General features: G+C 39.7%; 1 protein-coding gene across 3 annotated transcripts in view; it reads right to left on the reverse strand.

Moving 5' to 3' along the window:
- Positions 1 to 13,540, reverse strand: part of FEZ2 (fasciculation and elongation protein zeta 2) — a 58,928-nt gene extending 45,388 nt beyond the window's left edge. The window contains exon 1 of one of the 3 annotated variants that reach the window (XM_036752587.1): positions 13,259 to 13,540. In XM_036752587.1, coding sequence (XP_036608482.1) covers positions 13,259 to 13,506 — 248 coding nt within the window. In that variant the 5' untranslated portion in view covers positions 13,507 to 13,540. The remainder of the gene's footprint in view (positions 1 to 13,258) is intronic. The other 2 variants (XM_036752588.1, XM_036752589.1) reach the window with 2 other exon arrangements.
- Positions 13,541 to 22,944: the final 9,404 nt, after the last annotated feature.

Consider the following 22,944-nt stretch of genomic DNA (forward strand, 5'->3'; position numbering starts at 1 on the left):
TTGCTTTACATAAGCAGACTATTCCAACAGACCTCTACATAAAGCAATTTTAATATAATGTGCATTTGCCCCTACCTATCCACTTCATTTAAACTATACAACAAATGCACACACAAAACAAAACCTTTAGGCAAGATATAAAATGTACTAAAATGCAGACATATTAAAATACCTTACTATGATAATAAATAGAATTATGAAATGAAAGGTAAAGTTAAGGACAAAGTATGCACAGTACTGTACAGTAAAGTTAACATAAGTACAGTATGCTGCCCTTTCCCCACCCACTGTACCTACCCTTTATCAGGGGTGGTTGGCTCTGCAACTTTTTTATGAAGTTATCAGGAAATGTTTAGACAGTGATTCTCTTTTTTCATACTATATCTGACAATAGCAAGCAATATTATCCTCAATTAGTCTTTGAACTTTTAAAATTCTTGAAATATTTGGATCCACTTTTTCAATATAAGGAAATAATTTACTCAAATGATGAAATATTTCTGCCAGCTGTTTTGTTATGAACCTTTTTGGTTCTTCTGCAATCTTTACAGCTAGCAGCTTAATCAGATCCTCATTTAACAATTCTTTCAGAATTCTTTACATAAAGATAAAAATGCATAATGTGAGTGCATCTAATGTGAATATATGTAAAATGAGAACTGTATGTATTTAAGGATAAATTAGCAACAAACATTTTTAAAAATGGAAGAGATACATGAAAATTTTTACAACAAACCCTTTTCACCATCAAGGACTGTAAATCTATTACTTTAGACTCAAAAATCAGAGAAAACAAAGATGAGAAAGGAAACTGGACTAGACCAAATATAAACAGAGTAAGTCCATGATGAAAGAGACAATTTGCAGGGCATAATGAAATCAATTCTCAAGGTATATAAAAGAAGGGAAGATACCAAAAGAATAAAAAATACACCCTCATACTTTATTATCATCGCCACAGAAGAGTAACTAACAAACCATTTGCCTACAAAGATCTGTCGTTTTCCCCAATAAACTCTTTGAGGGAAGGAATTTTTTGGTTTTTCTCTCTGTGTTCTTAGTGACTAGCATGGTGCCTAGCACAAAACATGCACCTAATAAATACTTGATGAATTTATTATGATATGTGTGTGTGTGTATATATATATATATATATATGTATATGAGTGGTGTGTATATGTGTGTGTGTGTGTATTTACAGTGAAAATAGTAGAATAGAAATTTAGAGATATGAACTCTAGGCCCTTTTCTGCCACTAACCAGCTTAGTCATTTAGTAATATGTATTTTTATAATACTTTAAGGTTTGAAAAAATATTTTCCTAACAATCCTCTTAGGTACAGAGATACGAAGATCATTCAGAACAAATAATAATATTGATATGGTTTCATTTTATGACAGCAATGGTCATGAGTGTATGCTTCTATTGACACTAGGTTGACTTAGAACAAATGACCCATAACTAGATGAAACCAGATTAAGCAGACCTCCCCAGCTTACGTTTGTCCTCTTAAGGTGATGAACTTAGTGCTGAATTTTATTCCATGTTTCATTGATTTCTTTTGCTGTTTTGGAGAACAGACATTACTCCAAGAAAATATACGTAAAGAATTCGGAAAGAACTGTTGAATGAGGATCTGACTGAGGTGCTAGCTGCAAAGATTGCAGAAAAGGAAAGGAAGCTTCAGAATTCAAGGTCAAACCAAAAAGGTTCACAATGAAATAGTTGGCAAAAGCACTTCATCATTTAAGTGAATTTTTTTTCTTGAACTGAAAAAATGGACCCAAATAAGGTTATATCTCTTAAAGAACACAAAGAACTGGAATCCAAGCAAGTGTCCATTAACTGATGAATGGCTGAACAAATTAAGATGCATTAATATAATGGAATACTATAAGAAGCAATGAAGGGAATGGTTTCAGAGAAAACTGAGAAGATTCATATGAAATAGTATGGAGTGGAGTGAGTAGAACCCAGAGAGCAATGCTATACTATATTGATACCAATACTTTAACAACATCACAAAACTTTGAAATACTAAATAAGTCTGATCAACATAATGACCAATCATGATTCGAGAGGACCAATTATATAGAAAGTCACCCTTCTCCTTAGAGTTGATGAGTCCATCAAGGCATTAGAATGAGACATACGTTTTTGGACAAAGCCAACATAGGAACTTTTTGCTTGATTATGAATATTTGTTACAAGAATTCTGTTTTCCTTTTCTCTTCTTTCCAGTAGTGAGAAGGGAAAGAGGGAGAGCAAATAAATGCTTTTTTAAAAAGAGTACACTTCAGCATTAGAAATAATACAAAGGTTAATGGTGAGGGGAAGTCAAATGTTTCAAGGGTAATTCAAGCCTACAACAAAACAAAACTTCACACCTGAAAATAAGGGAGTGATCAAAAATGAAAAACTGACAAAATTATTGCTTCAAAAAGCCTAGTTTTTAGAAAGTGAAGACTTTCAGAAGGACCTAGCAATTGGATAAGCTGTAACTGATTCCACTGAAGTGCAGCACAGTCCTCTTCAAAGAGGAAGAAGTAGAAGACCATTAAAAAGAAAAATTGGCTGTGAACCAATACTATCATGTCAAGTCAAGAAGCATTTATCAACCACCTACTATGTATCAGGCACCATGTTAAGAGCTGGTGATATAAAGCAAGGAAAAAGACAGTCTCTGCCCTCAAAAAGCTTACAATCTAACAGGGGAGACATCAAGCAAACAAATATGTACAAACAAGTTATAAACAGGATAAATAAGAAATTATTAGTGGAGGAAAGGCACTAGAATTAAGAAGGATAGGAAAGGCTTCCTGTGGAAGGACTTTTAGTTGGGACTTGAATGAAGTCAGCAGGCGGAGTTGAGCAGGGAGAGCATTCCAAGCACACAGAGCAGCCAGAGAAAATGCCCAGAGCCTTGAAATGGAGTGCTATGTTCATGGAACACCAAGAAGCCCAATGTCAATGGATTGAAAAGTACATGGAAGGGTATAAAATGGAAAAATACTGGAAAATCAGGCAAAAGAACTAGTTTATGAAGGGTTTTATATACAAAAGAAAGGATTTTATATTTGATCTGAGGTGATTGGAAGCCTGTGAAATTTACTGAGTAGAAGGATAACACCGTCAGACCTATGCTTTGGGAAAGTCAATTTGTCACCTGAGCAGAGAATGGACTGGAAAGGGAAAGAGACTTTTGGCAGGGAGATCAACCAATAGTATACTGTAATAGTCCAGGCACGAGTGATAAGGGCCTGCAACAGGGTGGTAAAAATGTAGCGGCAAAGAAGGAGGTGTATGAAAGATATGTTACAAAGATAAAATCAATAGGATTTAGCAACAAATTGGATATGGGAGTGAGAAAAAGTGAGGAGCCCAGACAGCACCTAGTTTGCAAGCTTGGGCAATTGGGAAAATAAGCAGTACCCTTCACAATAACAGGAAAGTTAGGAAGAGGAGAGGTCTTGAGGGAAAGACCAATTCAGTTTTAAACATATTGAGTTTGAGATTTTCTATGGGATATCCAGTTTAAGATGTCTAATAGGAAGAAAGAGATAGGAAGTTAGAAGAGAGAAAGTAGATCTGATGGGAGCTGATGAGATCAACTGAAGTAGAGGGCCTCGGACAGAGCCTTACGGAACACCCATCCTTACTGAGTGTGACCTGGATAAAGATACAGCAAAGGATACTGAGGAGGGGGTCAGAAAGACAGGAGGAAAATCAGGAGAGTAGTGTCATAAGACAATACAAAGACTAGAGTAATGAAATTTAGAGAAAGGTAGTTTTTACTGATAAACTTCTTTTTCCATTCAAGGCTATACCCAAACTGTCTGAAGTTCATATAAGCCTGTAAGGGTCTTGGCATCTTCACTGCTATAAAATATTTACCAAAAAATATATGGAAGATTTTCTACTTTCATTGGGACTGTAAATCTTATCCCCAGTGAGGGAATGATGAACTCTGAAAAATAAAGGACAGCCCAAAAGTCTTAGTTCAGTTTTAAGCTTTAATAGTTTAAAAACTCTCTTGACTTAAACCCCACTGGAAATCTACCAGATAAAATCAAGGGACAGTCTTGGAAAAATGGAATTTTCATCAAAGATGCACTTAACATGCAACATTACAAAAATGTGGCTCCATAATGAAGAATTAAAATATGTGCCAAAATTTTGTGAACTAATGCAAAAGAAATATCTGAAGCAAAATGACATAAATTAAAAGTTCAAGATATAAGAACTTATAAGGCTTGTGGTAAAAGCAATAAATTTAATTGTTATTTTATCCCAAGTAATTCATGTACTACGGTAGCATAAGCATAATTATGCTTATTTGTGGAGACATTAAACTGGTAAGCTAATCAAGAAGGATCACTCCTTCCTTTAGGCAACCCCATCCAAAATGAAGATTGTAAAACAGAGAATCTCTAAGGGTCCTCTAGGCCTGGAATTCTCTGCATATTCACTGGATGTATATTTTTGGTAAAGCATCTCATGTACCAAGTCATTTCAAACAAAAGGAGCACTCTTTAAAGCTACCTCCCTAGATGAAATTTAAGGTTCAGTTCCCAAAGAAAATTTAGCATACAACATAATTATATAAAAACAAAAGAGACTTTGATGAAATGTTACAGATGTAGTAATAACTAAATGAGATGACATTTAATAAAGGAAAGTACACAAAAAAGAAACACCAAATGAACTAAAATCTAAAGAGTAAGAAAAATGCACCTTCCTTTCACCTTCCCCAAAGAATAATGATATTTGAATTGACGTTGCAGTGCTCTCTCTCTCTCTCTATGTATGTATATATAGATGTATACCATACATAATATATATAAACACATATACACATGTTGTTGTTCAGTCATTCAGTTGTATGCAACTCTTCGTGATCCCATAGACCATAGCACACCAGGCCCTTCTGTCTTCCACTGTCTCCCAAAGTATGTCCAAGTTCATGTTTGTTGTTTCCATGACACTATCTATATCCATCTCATCCTCTGCCATCCCCTTCTCTTTTTGCCTTCAACCTCTCACATCAAGGTCTTTTCCAGTGAGTCATATCTTCCCATTATGTTAGACAAAGTATTTAAGCTCCGGCTTCTGTATTTGACCTTCCAGTGAATAGCCTAAATTAATTTCTTTAGGTATTGATTGATTTGATCTCCTGGTTGTCCAAGGAACTCTCGAAAATCTCCAGCACCACAATTCAAAGAGTAAATTGTGGTGCTCAGCTTTCCTTATAGTCTAATTCTCAAAGCCATACATACTTGAAAAACCACAGCTTTTTCTATACAGACCTTTACCAGTAAGGTTATGCCACTAATTTTTAGTATGCTGTCCAGATTTGCCATAGCTTTCCTTCCAAGGAACGTCTTTTAATTTCATGGCTGTAGTCACCTTCCACAATGATCTTGGAGCCCAAGAATATAAAACCTGACACTACTTCTGTTCTTTCTCCCTCTATTTGTCAGGAAGTGATGGGACCAGTTGTCAAGATCTTAAATTTTTTGATGTTAAGCTTCAAGTCAGCTTTTGTACTCTCCTCTTCCCCTCTCATCAAGAGACATCTTAATGCTTCTTCACTTTCTGCCACCAGAGTGGTATCTTTGCATATCTGAGATTGTTGATATTTCTTCCAGCAATCTTAATTATGGCTTTTGATTCATCCAGCCTGGCATTTTGCATGACGTACTCTGCATATAAGTTAAATAAATAAGGTGACAATATATAGCCTTGTTGTAGTCCTTTTCCAATCTTAAACCAATCAGTTGTTTCATGTTCAGTTCTAACTGTTGCTTCTTAGTCCACATATAGATTCCTCAGGAAACAAGATGATCTCGCACTCCCATCTCTTTGAGGACTTGCCACATTTTGTTGTGATCCACACAGTCAAAGACAGTAATATGGTCAATGAAGTAAAAGTAGATGTTTTTCTGGAACTCCTTTGCTTTCTCCATAATCCAATGAATGTTAGCAATTTGGTCTCTAGTTCCTCTGCCTCTTCAAAAACTAGCCTGCTCTTCTGGTAATTCTTAGTTCATGTCTTGCTGAAGCCTGGCTTGCAGAATCTTAAGCACAATCTTTCTGGTGTATGAAATGAATGCAATTGTTTGGTAATTTGAACATTTGCTAGCATTGTTCTTCTTTAGTATTGGGATATAAACTGATAGTTTCCAGTCTAGTAGCCACTGTTAGTTATCCAGATTCATTGGCATGAGTGCAGCACTTTAATAGCTTCATCTTTTAGGATTTTAAATAGCTCACATGGAATTCTGTCACCTCCACTAGCCTTACTGTTAGCAACGCTTTCTAAGGCCCATTTGACTTCATTCTCCAGGATGTCTGACTAGATTAGTAACCATACTATTCTGGTTATCAGTGATGTTAAGATCTTTATTGTATAGGGAGTTTTGTGTGTATTCTTCTCACTTCTTGATTTCTTCTGGTTCTGTTAAGTCCCTACCATTTTTGTCTTTTATCATGCCCATTTATACATAAAGTATTCCCTTGATATCTCTAATTTTCTTGAAGAAATCATGGCTAATGCCAAATAACACCTGGCTTTGGAATTCACTTTGATACAGAAAGAATTATACAACTGAGTATCTTCCCCACACATTTCCCTTCCTATTCTTTCCTTTCCTTCTATTCTTCAGCTCTCTGATGCCATGCCTCAAAGAAATGTCATGACTCTTTTGATTTCTCAGATGCTAGCTGTCTAACATACTACCTAAAGATTTTTCAATAATCCCCAGAGTGGAGCATAACTCAGCACTGGCCAAGGACTTATTAAAATGATATGAGTAATATTTGGAGAAGGTCCAGAGTCAGAAATTAGGGACTATGAGGGGAAAAAAGGAGTTAGGAACAATTTGCCTATAGAGACAACCAAAAGTAAATTTAATCTTCCAAGTATGTGACAGAATGATGACAGCTCTTCTGTCTCAACATGTTAAGGACAGCACAACTGGAAGTGGAATGACTCAGATTAGCTATAGAGGGAAGAAAATATTATTATCACTCAACAGACATTCAATAAACATTTTTTTAAGTACCTACTATGTGCCAGGCCCTGGGGATACAAAAACCAAAATGAAATCATATCTATGATAAGGGAGTTTATAGTTTACTGGAAGGTACAAGGTATAAATAGATAAGTACAAGGTAATTTAATGAATTAAAGAACACCTATCTCTGGGCCATTGGGGTGGAGGAAGGAGGACAAGGATAGAAGGACAACATTCCAAACATAGTAGCCAGAGAAGTCCACAGAGATGAAAGCTAAAACACTAAGTTCAGTGAAGAGATAATAGGCCTGTTTAGCTGGAACATAAAGTGAAGAGAAGTGATATGAAATAATTCCAGAAGGGCAGGTGGGAACTAGGTTGTACAAAGCTTGAGATACCAGGGTGAATTTCCATTTTATCCTAGTCCCAATAGGGCACAAGCGAAGTTTTTGACCAAGGGAGAAATACAGTAAGACTGTGTATTAGAAATACTAACTTGGTAGCTCTGTGATAGATAAATCAGAGAGAAGCAGATACTGGAAGCAGGGAAATGAATAAGAGGTCATTACAAGAGTCCAGAGAAGAGGTAATAACAGCCTGAACTAGGCAGTAGTTATGTGGGTGGGAGAGATACAACTTTTGTTTTGGAAGGATATTATGCACAGATGTAACCAAACTTTTTGGGTTACAGTATCAAAGAATTAGAGATAGAAGGAAATGAGAAGTTATCAAGTAAAACTCCTTCATTACCAAGTTGAGAAAACCAAGGTACAGAGAAGTTGTGCCATAGGTTTTCAGGGTTACACACTTAGTAAGGGGCAAAACTAAAATTCAAAACTCAGGTCACTGACTCCAAATTCAATGCTCTTTCTACTACTCCAGCTGCATATCCATGCTCTACTATAACTCTACTTACTACTTTGGAGCAATCCTGTCATTTATAATCCTAACATGCATAAATACCACTTTAAAAATTTAAAGAAAAGTTTTTACAAGAATATAAAAGTAGAGAGAGAAGAAATACTTTCCCTTGGGTATTAGTAATGGTAGCTGTTGAAATCTCAACTTTTGTTGGTTGAGTGTTCATATGTACACAAATGCGCTCTCTCTCTCTCCACATCCAGCCATCCTTCTGGCCATCTGCCTATTAATCCTAGCTACCTTGATTCTGTCCAGCTGGCCCAGCATCATTCAAAACTGACTTAATTTCTGTACCTGAGATTTTTAGAAACCATGACCAAGTCGCTAGGGAAATTTACTTTATCTTAGGAACTCTAGCCCTGGGGCTCAATGGTCTTGTTTAGTGACCAAGTGAATATAAACTAGTCCGCTCTAACTAAATGACTCTAGATCATACTTTACTTTCATAACCCACCTAGTCATTTCTCCACCTTCCTGATACCACTTCCTGTCTCTGCCACCTACTTTCTGCCTCTTGCTCTGGGGGCAGTAATCAAATCAATAGTACCAGAGCTTCTGAAAAAACCATCACTTGACTGACCATGTGACTCTTCAGACCAAAATTCCCAGGGCTACCACTTACCTATATGTGTTATCTTTTCCAATTAGTTAAATAGTTAAATCTCTCTCTCTCTCTCTCTCTCTCTCTCTCTCTCTCTCTCTCTCTCTCTCTCTTTCTCTCTCCCCCCCCCCAAAAGCTTTGCATGCCTGGCACATGGTAAAAACTTAATAGTTTCAATGTATTTTCACTGATCATGTACATATTTTAACACTTTAACATAAAATATTCATCAATGTGCCCTCAAACCCAAACCCTGTTATTTGTTCTCACCATAACCACTAACCACTTAAGCCTCAGTTCTTTCCCAGGCCATCACTTTTGCAATGACTACATCGTTTTCCAACCTAAACCCTTGGTGAACCACTTCGGCTGTACACTGTCCTCTTCTCTGCAGTACCTTGCGCCTTTATCCTACTACTGTTCTTGCATTGCCAAGCCTTAGCTTGAATTACTCCCACCATCCATTTGTTCCTACTACCACTGCCATTTTTACTACTCACAAATGAAGCTGGAAAAAAATCATAAAACCACGCTGACTAGGTTCACTACAAATTTATGATATATAATCTCAACTGGGTCCTCACTGCTCCAATGCAATCCTTTTACACCTCCCTAATTGACTCACTATCCCACTGACCACAGTGGTTTTTCCAAACCTTTTCATCCCTTCTCAAACCTCCCTCTCCCCAACCCACTCAGTTGAGAACTCATATTTCACTGAAAAAATTGAAGCCACTAAGAGCTCCCTCTTCTCCTCTCATCTCATATCACCCACTTCACTTCTGTCACTCTCTCTGCCTTCACTCCTATCTTACATAATAGATGGCCCTTCTCCTTGCCAAAGCAAACCCCTCTACATGCACAAGTGATCCTATTCCATCTCGTCTTCTCTAGCAGATTGTTCCCTCTATAATTCTCACTCTCTCGATAATCTTTAATCCTTCCCTGTCTACTGGCTGCTTCCATACTGTCTATAAACATGCCTATGTCTGCCCCATCCTCGAAAACCCTTCTACCGATCCATCCATCCTTGCTAGCTATCATCCCATATCTCTCCTCCTTTTTGTGGTTATATTCCATGGGAAAGTCTACATCAACACTTCCAATTTTTCTTCGTAACTCTCTATAGTCTGGCTTTCAACTTTATCATTCAACCAAAAATGCCCTCTTCAAAATTATTTAACAATGTTCTAATTGCCAAATCTAACTTTTTTTCTCAATCCTCATCCCTCTTAATCTCGCTGCAGGCTTTGACATTGTTGATTACCCTTGTTCTCTCTTTTCTCTGGATCTTCATGACACTGCTCTCTCCTCGTTTTCCTCCCAACTATCTGACTTCTCCCCAGTCTCCTTTAGTGGCTCTTCAGCCAGGTCATACCCACTAAAAGTAAGTGTTCCCCAGAGCTCTGTCCTCGGGCCCTCTTCTCTTCTCCCTATACACCAGGTTATTTGGTGATCTCATCAGTTCCCATGTATTCAATTATTATCTCTATGTGAATGACTCACAAATTCCCTTATCCAGCCCTAAACTCTCTGCTCACTTCTAGATTTGAATCACCAGTTTCCCTTTACATAGCCTAACTAGATATCCCATAGACATCTCAAATTCAGCATGTCCAAAACTGAATTCACTATCTTTCCCTCTCAAATTCTTCCCCTTCCTAGTTTACCTGTTACTGTTGAGGGCAGTACCATCCTCCAGTCACCCTGGTTAAGTGTCATCCTTCACTCCTCACCATCTCTTCTATCCGCTACCCAATATCCAATCTGTTACCAAATCTTGTTAACTCTACCTTTATAACATCTGTTGCATATACCCCCTTCTCTTATCTGACACTGCAACTACCCTGGTGCAGGCCCTCATCATGGCATGCCTGGACCACTGAAATGGCCTGTTGATTGGTCTCCCTGCCACAAGTCTCTCCCCACCATAGTCCATCCTTCATTTAGCCACCAAGTAATTTTCCTAAAGTACAAGTCAACCATGCTACTAGTGGCTCCTTACAACCTCCAGGATCAAATATATAATCCTCTGTTTGCCATTCAAGGCCCTTCATAACCTGTTTCCCTCCCTCCAGGCTTTTCACACTTTACTCAATCCTACGTATTCTTCAATCCAGTAACACTGGTCTCATTACTGTTTCTTGCACAAGACACTCCAGCTCCCAACTCCAGGCATTTTTATTGGCTGTCCTCTCATGCCTTGAATTCTCTCTCTCCTTAACTCCACCTCCTGGTTTCTCTAGTTTCCTTCAAGTCCCAGATAAAATCCCACCTCCTAAAAGAAACCTATCCTGATTCCCCTTAATGCTAGTACTTCCCTTCTGTTGTTTCTTCCCAATTTATCCTGTATGTACATTGTCTGTACATAGTTGTTTGCATGTTGGCTCCCCCACTAGACTGTAACCTCCTTGAGAGCTGGGAGTGTGTTTTACAAATTTTTTTTGTATCTCCAGTACTTAGCACAGTATAGACACAAATGTTTATTGACTGACTAACCAACTACCTATAAAACTACAATCCCTACAGGCTTTAGTAGATGGTTTCATGAGTTGCTTTGAGCAATAACAAAAAAAAAATTAGTTGGTGGCCAACCTTCCAGGGAGAAACCTGTAAGAACTTAAGCAGGTCCTTGAAAAGACAGAAACAAAGTATAAGGTCTGGGATACTATGAGACATAACTTAATAGGACCTGTCAAACTTTGCTTACCCCAAGAAGCTTTCAAGAACTGGTCAAACGTGTGTATTGAGAATAGTAACTTTGCAGGTATCTGATGGATGGATTAATTGGGTTGCCTTCATCACATGAAAAGGCACTGGAGTAGAATTTTTGTGGAAGACAGAGCAATACATACATACATGCACACACATACATATGGATGTAGATAGATACACACACCTCAAACATAAACTCAAATGGAGAAACATTTATTTCTTAAGCACCTATCTTAGGCACTAAGCTAAAGGCAGAGATAAGTATGTATATGTGTGTTTATGTGTATTATGAATATATGTATGTAGACTGTAATAATAACAGAGGCAACATAGTATTCTGAAGAGAATTGGTAATATCAAGGTTCAGGACTTGACTGACATACTGGTTACAGATTAGTCATTTAACGTCCCAGCTCCCAGGCCATTCTCTAAAATTATGAATTGCTTAACACTTTATGACCAGCAATGGTACAGGGATTTCCCTCCCCAGGGAAGCTTTTTCTAACCCCTCCCCCCCAATTCCAGTGCTTTCCCTCTTTTATTATTTCCTATTTACCCTATACATAGCTTGCTTTGTATAAATTTGTTTGCCCATTGTCTCCCCCACTAAACTGAAAGCTCCTTGAAGGCAGGGACTATCTTTTGCCTCTTTTTGTATCCCCCATCCTTAGTGTCTCCAAGGGAGTAGCACTTAATAAACTGAATTAAGGAAGATTCCAATATCAGTGAACTCATAGGCCTGAACCTACATGTATGTATGTATGTGTGTGTGTACACACACATATACATATATATGTATGCATGTACTTCCTCCACAAGCCAGGATAATACCACTACTATTAACTGAATTTTATGGATAACCATACCTGTGGTACTCCATTTTACCAATGAGATAGACAGATATAGAAATGTGTATGTACGTACAGCAACTTGACTTGTGATTTCATTGGCATAGAGATCCCCCCAATTGAGGAAACTCCTATCAGTGCAGGTCAACAAACTTCCTGCAACTTATAGTCTTAGAAAACCGTCTGTCCAGGGGCATACAGCCAGTATGTGCCAGAGGCAGGACTTCAACACAGGTCTTCCAGGTTTCCAGTAGCTCTCTATTCCCTACCCCCATGCTGTACATGTATATGTATACATATGCATATACCTATAGACAACTAGGTGGTGCAGTGGATAGAGTGCAGGGCCTGGAGTCAGGAAGAGTTCAAATCCAGCCTCAGACACTGACTAGTTGTGTGACCCTAGGCAAATCACTTAACCCTGTTTGCCTCAGTTGCCTTACCTGTAAAATGTGCTAGGGAAGGAAAGAGCAAACCTCTCCAGTATCTTCTCAACAAAAATCCCAAAGAGGGTAAGAGTCAGAGATGACTGAAAACCGGTGAACAACAAAAACACATACCTATACACCCAGACATTCAAATCAAGGAAGTCCCTGATTACTTTGCAAGTTACAAATATTAGATATGTCTACATGTAACTATATTAAAGAATACCTATCAAGCCCCGATTAATTTCCCCCTTTTATCATGAACCCTTGATATTCAGCACTGTGAAGAGCAGGGATTTCAGCATCCAAAAAACACGCAGAAAGAATATCAGAGGTTCAAGGTAAGGAAAGGGCAGGAGGTTGGAGGACCCAGTAGTGAAAAGATTCTCTCTGACCCTGGAGCCTACCCGGGTGGGAAGGGGCGAGGTGGGTCAGGAGCGTTCAGGACGTGGGCGGGGCCTGGGGAAGGCGTGGTCTGGGAGGGGGAAGAAGGCGTGGTCGGGGGGGGGAGAGGAAGACGTGATCTGGGAGGGGAGAAAAGGCGGGGACTAGATGGGAGGGGGCAGTGGGAGGAATGGGATGCAAGTCTCTCACTTGGGGAGCAGCGGAGGGAGTGTGGGAGAGCCGGACGCGGCGCCGCGGACAGAGGCCTAGGACGGGGAACAGAAAGAAGGGAGAGGCGCCAGTCCACCCACTGGTTCCTCGAGCCCGACCCTGGCTGCACTCACTCATCCTCCTGCAGTAGGCTCCGCTCCGTGATTGGCCTCACCGCCGCCCTTGGAGACTCGGCGTCCGGGCTGGAGGGGCGGAAACACAGGCTCAGCTTCTCCTCCAGGCCGCACGCCAACGCCGAAAAGCCGACCCCTCCCTCATCGTCAAGCGCCCTGGCCCCGGCGTTACGGTTCTGCTGGTCCAGGCGGCCCCGGGCCGGCTCCTGGAACTCATAGAAATCCTGCCAGTCCCCGTCAGCCGCCATCACTGTCCGGCCAGGCCCGCCGTGCTCCGCCCCGCCCCCTGCCGGCCCGCCCCGCCCCCTGCGCGACCTCGCTTCCCAGGCCCCGCCCCCTCCAGGCTTAGCTGCTGCTGCCGTGGCCCCGCCCGGCTGCGTCCTTGGTCCGGGAGGGGATGCCCAGATTGTGCTGATTTCTGTCATCTGAGCTCTCTGCTTTAGGAATGTATATCTTTCCTTTGAGGAGAAAAACTAACGGTGGGCCGACATGGCCCAAATGTGGTTTGAACGAAGAGAACTGGTAGTAACGTCTGTATTTTAATTTGGGCAGTCAGGGTCATCTAGGTTGGGCAGTGGACAGAGCACCGGCCCGGAGTCAGAAAGACAGGAGTTCAAATGCGGCGTCAGACACTGACTAACTGTGTGACCCTGGGTAAATCATTTAACCCTATTGGCCTCAGTTTCCTCGAAGAAGAAAATGGCAAACCACTCCAGTATCTTTGCCAAGAAAACCCCAAAGACTCACGAAGAGTCAGACAGGAGTGAATAACTTTCAGGGTGGCAGAATCATAGAACCCTAGATTTATGACAGAATGAATGATTGAATAGCATTTATCAAGCACTAACTTATTATGTACTGTTCTAAGCTGTAGAAATACAAATAGAAAAACAAGACAGTCCCTGTTCTCAAGGAGCTCATTCCAGTAGGGAAAGACAACACATATAGGTTTCATTTGCAAGTTAGATGGTCCTTAGAGTAATTCTACTGATAATCCTATCTCTGATGTAGAACCATTTGACGATGCCAAGGACGATGCCAGATCACATCTCCACAAAAATTGCTTCCTGGGATGATAGCTTCAGAAACTGTTAGAGTCAGGACCAGTCATCTGGGAGCTGGAGATTGCTGCCATGCTTTGGCCTTACCTGGCTAATGGTTGCAGCTGATCAGGAGTTGGTGCAGGTGGTGGCAAGGAAATTTGGCCTTTTCTTCATAAGGACTGCTCCTCTCAATGATAGCTTTGGGGCCCAGGCTAGAAGCCAGGCCAGTGGTCTTCTGGGCACTGCTACTCTCAAGGCTCTTAGGTTCAGGGTTCTGGGCTTACTATAAGTGTTGTAAGTTGTGATCAGCATGCTGACAGTGGGTTGACTTGCCTAGTACATACCACCTCCTATCTCTATCTTAGGGTACCTTGCTGCTTCGGCTAGACTGGCTTTCCTTCCCCACAGGTGGCACCTCAGAGGACATTTAGATCAACTCTCTCAATTTTGCAGATGAGAAAACTGATTAAGTGATTTGTCCAAGATTATACAAGTAACCAGAATGGACTGAATTTGGACCCAGACCTTCTGATTCTTTACGTTGTACAACTCTGTCTCTTAGAGTTGGAAGTGACCTGGGGAATGCTACCCAGTGAGTTCTTGAACAAGAATCTTACCTACAACATACCTAACAAAGAGTTCATCCAGCCTTCTCGAAGATCTTCAGTTAGAAGTAATAATCCGTGACCTCCTGAGATAGCCAGTTCTACTATTGAGCTGTATGATTCCATGGAAGGAGCTTCAGATTTGGATTTAGAGAACCTGGATTAAGAATTTAGCTCTTCTGCTTACTACACTGTGTGCCCTTCGGCACATTACTTAACCTACCTCCACCTCAGGTCATTATTGTAAGATGAGGGAGTTGCACTAGGTGACTTTTAAGTTACCTTCCAACTCTATCTTTGATCCTATGACTTGTTTATTTTAAATATAAATCTGCCTCTGTAACTTACACCCAGCGCTCCTAGATCCCTCCTTTAGAACCAACTGTCATTGTCAACCCAGGGAGGTAATATTATAATATATATGTACATATATATAAATTAATATTATCCCCATTTAACAGATGGGGCAGACACAAGTTAAGTGACTTGCCCAGGGCCACACAGCTAGTAAGTGTCCAAAGTTGGATTTGAATTCGTCTTTAAGAGATTTGGGGGGAATGGCTGAACAAGTTATGGTTTATATGGTTGTGATGGAATACTATTGTGCTATTAGAAATGATGAGCAGGATGTTTTCAGAAAAACCTAGAAAGACATATATGAACTCTGAAATGAGCAGAACCAGGAGAATGTTATATACAGTAACAGCAATATCGTGAGGATGATCAACTGTAAAAGACTTAGCTACTTTCATCAAGACAATTCCAAAAGATGCATGCTGAAAAGTGCTATCCACCATCTGACAGAGAATTGATGAACTCTGAATGCAGATTGAAGCACACATACTTTTTTAACTTTATTTTTCTTGAGTTTTGTTTTGTCTGTGTTTTCTTTTACAGCATGACTAATATGGAAATAAGCTTTGCATGACTTCACATGTCTAATTGATATCAAATTGCTTTCCTTCTCAAGGAGAGAAGCAGGGAAGAGGTAAGGAATTTGGAACTCAAAATTTTAAATTACTGTTTCCTTGAACCTTTTGAAATCTGCCCTCCCAACATTTACAATGCAAATTGGATTATGTTCAGCTTAAATCTCTTCTATTATGAACTCAGGTGTAATAGTCACTTTCCTACAAGATTCCAATCGTTTCTATTTCAACTCAGTTCCTCCTTGTTGATCCAAGTCATGTCCAAAATAGTAGCAGTTGTTGTTGCTTATCCCATAAAATTAAATTATCATTAAAGAAAGATAAGAATTTACAAGCAGTTCTGGGTTTTTGTCAGAGTTTCAGCAGATGTCCAGATCACTTAAATCTCTCATAAACACTATTTGATATAATTCCTCTGTGCCAAATCTGTGCTGTTTGCTTATGTATTTCCTTATGTCATAGTAGTCTGTAATATGTATCAACAATAGTCTCCATTCTATTCATTCCTCTATTGATCTTCACTCAAATGCTCTTTGTCACCATATTTCCTTATTCTCCTTCCTGAACTTCCTTACGTAAGTATATCTTCTTAATATATAATGTTATTCCAACTACCCTCTTTTATCTATTCCATTCCTTTTGAATAAGGTATAGATAGCCTTCTAGAGCCACGCTCCAGTCAAGACTCATAACCCGATGACTTTCAGTGGTATCTATAAAATCAAATTTATCTGTAGCTCATCCTCTTTCCTGTATTTTTAAATTTTGTGTATAGATCTCTGAGGTCATTGATGTGATAGTTGACTCTCTTTTTAGATATTTTGTACTGTGGATTAATATTTCTGTGAGGTTATTCTTCATATTTTGACCTTCTGTTCTTTTGATATCCAGTTTGGTGAATGAATAAATGAATGAAAAAAAGCATTTGTTAAATGCTATGTCCTAGGCACTGGAAATACAAATACAAAAGTGAAAGTCTCTATTTTAAAGGAGCTTATATTCTAAAAGGGGAGAAAAAAACATGGTAGTGATGGTCAGGGAAGAAAGTAGGGGGTCACAGAGATGTTGAATTGATGTATAGAGCAGTCAGTTGACATGTCTTTTCCAGGAACAATAATAGCATGGTATGATTTGATTACTGTTTCCAGAACAAAAGGTAGAAAGCAGTCGGTAGGGCAGCAAGCTATATGACAAAATAGCAGAGGTATTCAGATGGATGAAGTACGAAGCAGTTTTTTCCTTCCTATTCCATATTTTACCATCCCAATTAGATTTTCAAGATCTACAAAAAAAAATCAAACATAGTAGCATAGTGTTCCATAAACCCAAGGATACAAACTACTTTAACAAGGACTCACTATTCAACAAAAACTACTAGCCCTCTTCCCCTGCCCCCTGCTTGCCCTGAATTTTGTAAGGATTACTAAATATTACCTAGGATTCTATATTCTGTATGGCCACCTCATACCAGGTGATCTCAAAGGAAGATTGAATCTGTGTCCCTGAATTGATACAGAATGTGCCTTTTGAAGTGCAGTTGGCCTTTAGCATTCCCTAAGTGTTCCTTCCACAAACGTTTCATGCATTTAATGCATTAGTGCCAATATCCTTTCCCACACACACACCCCATGGGCCAGTTTCAAGAAGGAGGGAGTATCATAGCTTAGCACAAACTTTCCAGATGAGTAGAGTTGACTGATGTTTTTTAGGGATGCTCCCTGAGGCCAATAGGTACAGAAACTCAGAAGTATTTGGTTCCAGAGTGTCATTCTCTCCCTCTGGTTATACCTCCAGCATTTCTATATGTACAGATGGTCTGATGATGTGTATTCATGAGAGATTTTCCCGTTGCATATGTTTAATAAAAAGCTCAAATAAGAAAACTACTAAGAAAATTGGAAAATACTTGTGGAAACAATGGAAAAATAAGCAAATTTTCTGGTAAAGATCTGATAGCCAAACTATCTAGGTAAGTGATAAGTATGTAACTAGAGCCATTCCACAAAAGATAAATTATAAAAGGTATGAACTGACAGTTCTTAAAGGGAAAAAAAAAGTCCATGTTATCAACAATCATGTGAAAAAAATGCTCCAAAACACTAATAACATGAGAAATGAAAATTAAAACAACTCTGAGATTCCACCTCACCCTAATCAAATTGACAAAGTGACAAAAATGAAATAAGATAATTGTCGGAGAGGCTATGAGAGGACTGGTATATTGTTGGTGAAGTTTCAAATTGATCTATCCATTTTGGAAAAGACTTTAAAACAATACCCTAAAGCACTAAACCATGCATGTTCACTGACCCAGCAATATCGCTGTGAGACGTGTACACCATAAAGATATCAAAATGAAAACAAATGTTAAAAATATATAGCAGCATATTTTCTCGTAGCAAAGAATTGGAAAGAAAATGGATGTCCATCAACTGGTGTATTGCTGAGCAAATTGTGGTACATGAGTGTAATGGAATATGTTGTGCTATAATAAATCAAAGGGAGCTATTCAGAGAAACCTGACTTGTATGAACTAATACAGAGTGAATTGAGAACCATGAGAATTATTTATACGGTGACCACAACATTGTAAAGGAAAATAACTTTGAAAGACTTGACTATAGAGGAGTATGATGCCCAACAGAGGTTATTACAGAGGGTGGTTTGGATCAGAAGCACTTTTCCTCATTCTTTCATTCAATGGAATTGGGTGGAATTGACCATAAACATCTCTTGAGGTTTCTACTTCTCCCTCTTCCTTCTCTTCCATCAAGATGTAGAAATTGGGGGGGGTTCTGGTGAAAAAAAATTACCTGTCCACTTGGAGATAAGATTAGCTCATTATAGTTTTAATCTAGGTCAAAGGTCCTAATACCAAGATATTTCCTTTTTCTGAAAAGCTAGCAAGGTCAAAAATGTAGACTGTAAATAACAGTCATAAAATGTTCTGATCTCTCAGGGTAGGGAACCTGTGGCCCCAAGACCACATGTGGCCCTCTAGGTCCTCAAGTGCAGCGTTTTGACTGAATCCAAACTTCAGAGAACAAATTCGTTAGACAATCAGTTGATTGTCAAACCAGGAGATTTTTCTCTGTTTCAATTAAATTTGGTGTGATGATTATCTATAGGTTCCCTCCCCTACATAAAATTCTCTGTATCAAAACAAAAATTCAAGATGCAAATAAAATTATCTTTATTTAGTAAGCCTTTGTTTAAACATGTAAATAACCATTGAGTAAACTTTAAAAGTCATTCAACAAGCAAATGATTTATTAAATGCCTACTATGTTGCAGACACTGTGCTAAGCACTGGAGATGCAAAAAAAGGAAAATAAAAACAGTTCTTGCTCTCAAGGAGCCACAGTGTAATGGATGAGATAACATGCAAACAACTATGTACAAACAAGATATATACAAGATTAATTGAGGGCAGTCTTAGAAGGAAGGCAGTAAGATTTAAGAGGACTAGGAAAGGCCTCTTGCTGAAGGTAGGATTTTAGCTGAGACTTGAAGGAAGACACATTTGGGGGCAAAGATAGTGAGTTCAATTTTAGACATGTAGAGTTTGAAATGTCTACAGGATATACAGTTGGCAGTGTCCAATAGGCAGTTGGAAACTTGAGACTAGAGGTCAGGAGAGAGGTTAGAGCTGGACAAGTAGATCTGAGAGTCATCTTAATAGATAATGATCATTGAAATAGAGATGAAAATTGAAAGCAAGGAAGCTAATGAGATTGCCAAGGAAAATAATCTAGAGGGAGAAGAAAAGAGGGCGCCTTCTTGAGGGCCCTCCATGATCAGCAAAGAAGCATCTATGAATGCTATAGCTAGCTAGTCACCACAATAAAACAAAAGGGAGAAACAGAGAGTAGAATAGATTCATCATTGTTCCAGCAGTTTCTCCAAGTAGCATAATTTAGTTACTCCCTGCTAGATTTTTTTAATAAGTCAAACTGCATGCCAGAGAAAGGAAAAGGCTCTTGCCTATACAAGCCTAATTAAGGCTTAGTTAGCCTTGTGGAAAGTGTTTCCATGTCTTTCTGCTGCTCCTGCCACTCTCATTCCTCACATCTCTTTCATGAAAGACATATAGCAGTTCAGTAGTAGAAAATCCTGCCCTCTAGCTGTTGCCACATCATAGTTTATTTTTTGCCAGAGATAGAAAGGCCTATGCGATGGACAGGATAGACCCAGCATCCTTGCAAGGAAAAGGGGTAACATTGACAGGGTGAGGATCCCTAAGGCAAGGAAGTGGGAAATCTGGGTCAGGATAGAAGGTAGAGGGACAGATGTCATTCTAGTCTGTCAGCTACACAATGCTGAGTGAAGAGACTCTAAATTAAGAGCTCATTATGATGGATGCGGTCTGGAAAGAGAAGAGTGCAGTTGCTGAGGCGGGAGGGGGAGGGGGAGTCCTCCCTCCCTCAGTTGCCTCAGACCAAAAAGAGGAAAAACAATGGGCAACTCAAGAAGGGCCAAGACCATATGTAACCCATCCAGAATAATTACTGCAAACCCAGTGTGCCCAGACACAAGGCTTTTAAGAAATTCATCCTCTTCAGCACTGGGGAAGCTAAAGTTATCAGGAACATCTCTGAAACTAGCATCTTCAAATCCTATGTGCTATCCAAGCTGTATGTGAAACAACATTCCTGTGGGAACTGCTCAATCCACATCAATGTAGTGAGGAACTGATCTCATGAGACAGGTAAAGAACAGACATCCCCCCCACCCACCCCAGCTTCTATCCTTAGACCTCTTCCAAAGCCTGTATAAAAAGCTATCTACCTTTTAGGATGCTTGAACTCCTAAGAAGAAAATAAAATGTCTATCCTACCTTAAAAAAAAAGGAAACAAACTCCCAGAGTTTTCAGCAGCTTTGGTCCCCCTTCAAGTCAGTCAGTTCATTCCTTGCCAGGAGGACCATTATGAGAAAATGACCAGTTACAACTCCAAAAGATTGATGATGAAGTATGCCCTGTCCATCTTGGTGGAAAGTGATGTAGTATAGGTGCAAAATGAAATATACATTCTTGGGACATGACCAAATTTGTTTTTCTTGACTTTGTTAAAAGGAGATATTTTTATGGGAGGATGGAGGAGAGTGATATCAAAAGAGAAGGTGGGGAAGAGAGAGGGAGGAAAGGAGGAGGGGGGAAGAGAGAGGAAAGGGGGAGGGGAGAAGGAAGGGGAAAGAAGGAGAGAGAGAGAGAGAGAGAGAGAGAGAGAGAGAGAGAGAGAGAGAGAGAGAGAGAGAGAGAGAGAAGGGTATCAGTGACATAATTTAAAAATATATAAACACCAGTGTGTGGTTCAAATAGGGGATGAAGACAGACAGAACAATGTTGGTGCTACTGTGCTAAATTGAATATATATAAAAAGAAACAAGCTACACCTAGTGGATTTATGGTTTCATGTACGATTCCCATTTTCTGGCTTTCTTTGTTTATGGAAATGTTCTTTTTTTGATGATTTTCCAGGTCATAATAAAAATAATAATTAAAAAATACAAATACATGAAGTTACAGAGAAGTAGTAGCAAAAGCAACACAGTTGCTAAGAACCAGAAAGGCAGTTGTAAAGGTTATCCTAAGTGTCTTAATGTCTCTCAGGATGAAGGGATTGATCTATCAACTTCTAATGAAGCAAGAGTCTTTTAAACTGGAATCTGTGAATATAATATTGAAAGTCCTGATATTTCATAGCAGTGCTGGTGTTACGGGGTTTGATTAGTATTATATTAAATACTAAGAATAATAATGTATACCGGTGCACTGTTGGCAGAGCTGTGAATTGGTCCAAACATTCTGTAGGACAATTTGGACCTGTGCCAAAGGGCTATGAAACTGTGCATATCCTTTGACTCAGCAATACTTCTACTAGGTCTGTATCCCAAAGAGATGAAAGTAAAAGGAAAATGATGCATATATACGAATATATATTTATAGCAGTTTTTGTGGTGGCCAAGAAAGAAACTGAGAGGATGCTCATCAATTGGGGGATGACTGAACAAGTTATGATATATGATTGTGATGGGAAACTATTGTGCTGCAAGAAATAATGAAGGGGGAGCAGAGCCAAGATGGCAGCTGGAAAGCAGGGACTAGCGTGAGCTCCCCACCGAGTCCCTCCAAAAACCTATAAAAAATGGCTCTGAACCAATTCTAGAACTTCAGAACCCACAAAAGAGCAGAGGGAAGCAGGGCTCCAGCCCAGGACAGCCTGGATGGTCTCTGGATGAGGTCTATCCCGCTGGGAGCAGATTGGAGCAGAGCCCAGCGTGGGCGACATGGACCAACCAGACCAGGAGCCAGGCGGAGCGTGCCCTAGCATCCTGAATCAGTGAGCTGCAGCAGATACCAGACTTCTCAACCCACAAACACCAAAGACAACAGAGAAGGTTAGTGGGAAAAGCTCCTGGGGACAGAGTGAAAAAAAGGAGTTCGAGGTTCAGCCACCGCGCCCAGGCCAGTGGATGTGAGGCAGCTACAGAACTACGGCTGCAGCTGCTTCCAGCCCCAGGCCCACCTGGTGGGAGGAATTAAGTGGCGGATCAGAGCAGAAGTGAAGAGCCTGCTGAAGATCTAAGTCCAGTCCGGGTTGGTGGTTCTTGGGGAAGGAGGAGTGCTGGTGTGGCAGAGCTGGCACATCCCCCCAAGCTTGGAACATAGTTCTCTTAACTCTACAAGCAGTCATACCCCACTGAAAAACTCAAGGGTCAAGTTAGTTGGCTGGGAATATGGCCAGGCAGCGAAAACGCATCCAGATTCATCTCAGACTCTGGAATCTTTCTTTGGTGACAAAGAAGACCAAAACATACAGCTGGAAGAAGTCAACAAAGTCAAAGAGCCTACAACAAAAGCCTCCAAGAAAAACATGAACTGGTCTCAGGCCATGGAAGAGCTCAAAAAGGAGTTGGAAAAGCAAGTTAGAGAAGTAGAGGAAAAATTGGGAAGAGAAATGAGAAGGATGTGAGAAAACCATGAAAAACAAGTCAATGACTTGCTAAAGGAGACCAAAAAAAATACTGAAAAATACACTGAAGAAAACAACACCTTAAAAAATAGACTAACTCAAATGGCAAAAGAGCTCCAAAAAGCCAATGAGGA

The sequence above is a fragment of the Trichosurus vulpecula genome, chromosome 3 (genome assembly GCF_011100635.1).
Source record: "Trichosurus vulpecula isolate mTriVul1 chromosome 3, mTriVul1.pri, whole genome shotgun sequence".
Classification (NCBI taxonomy): domain Eukaryota; kingdom Metazoa; phylum Chordata; class Mammalia; order Diprotodontia; family Phalangeridae; genus Trichosurus; species Trichosurus vulpecula.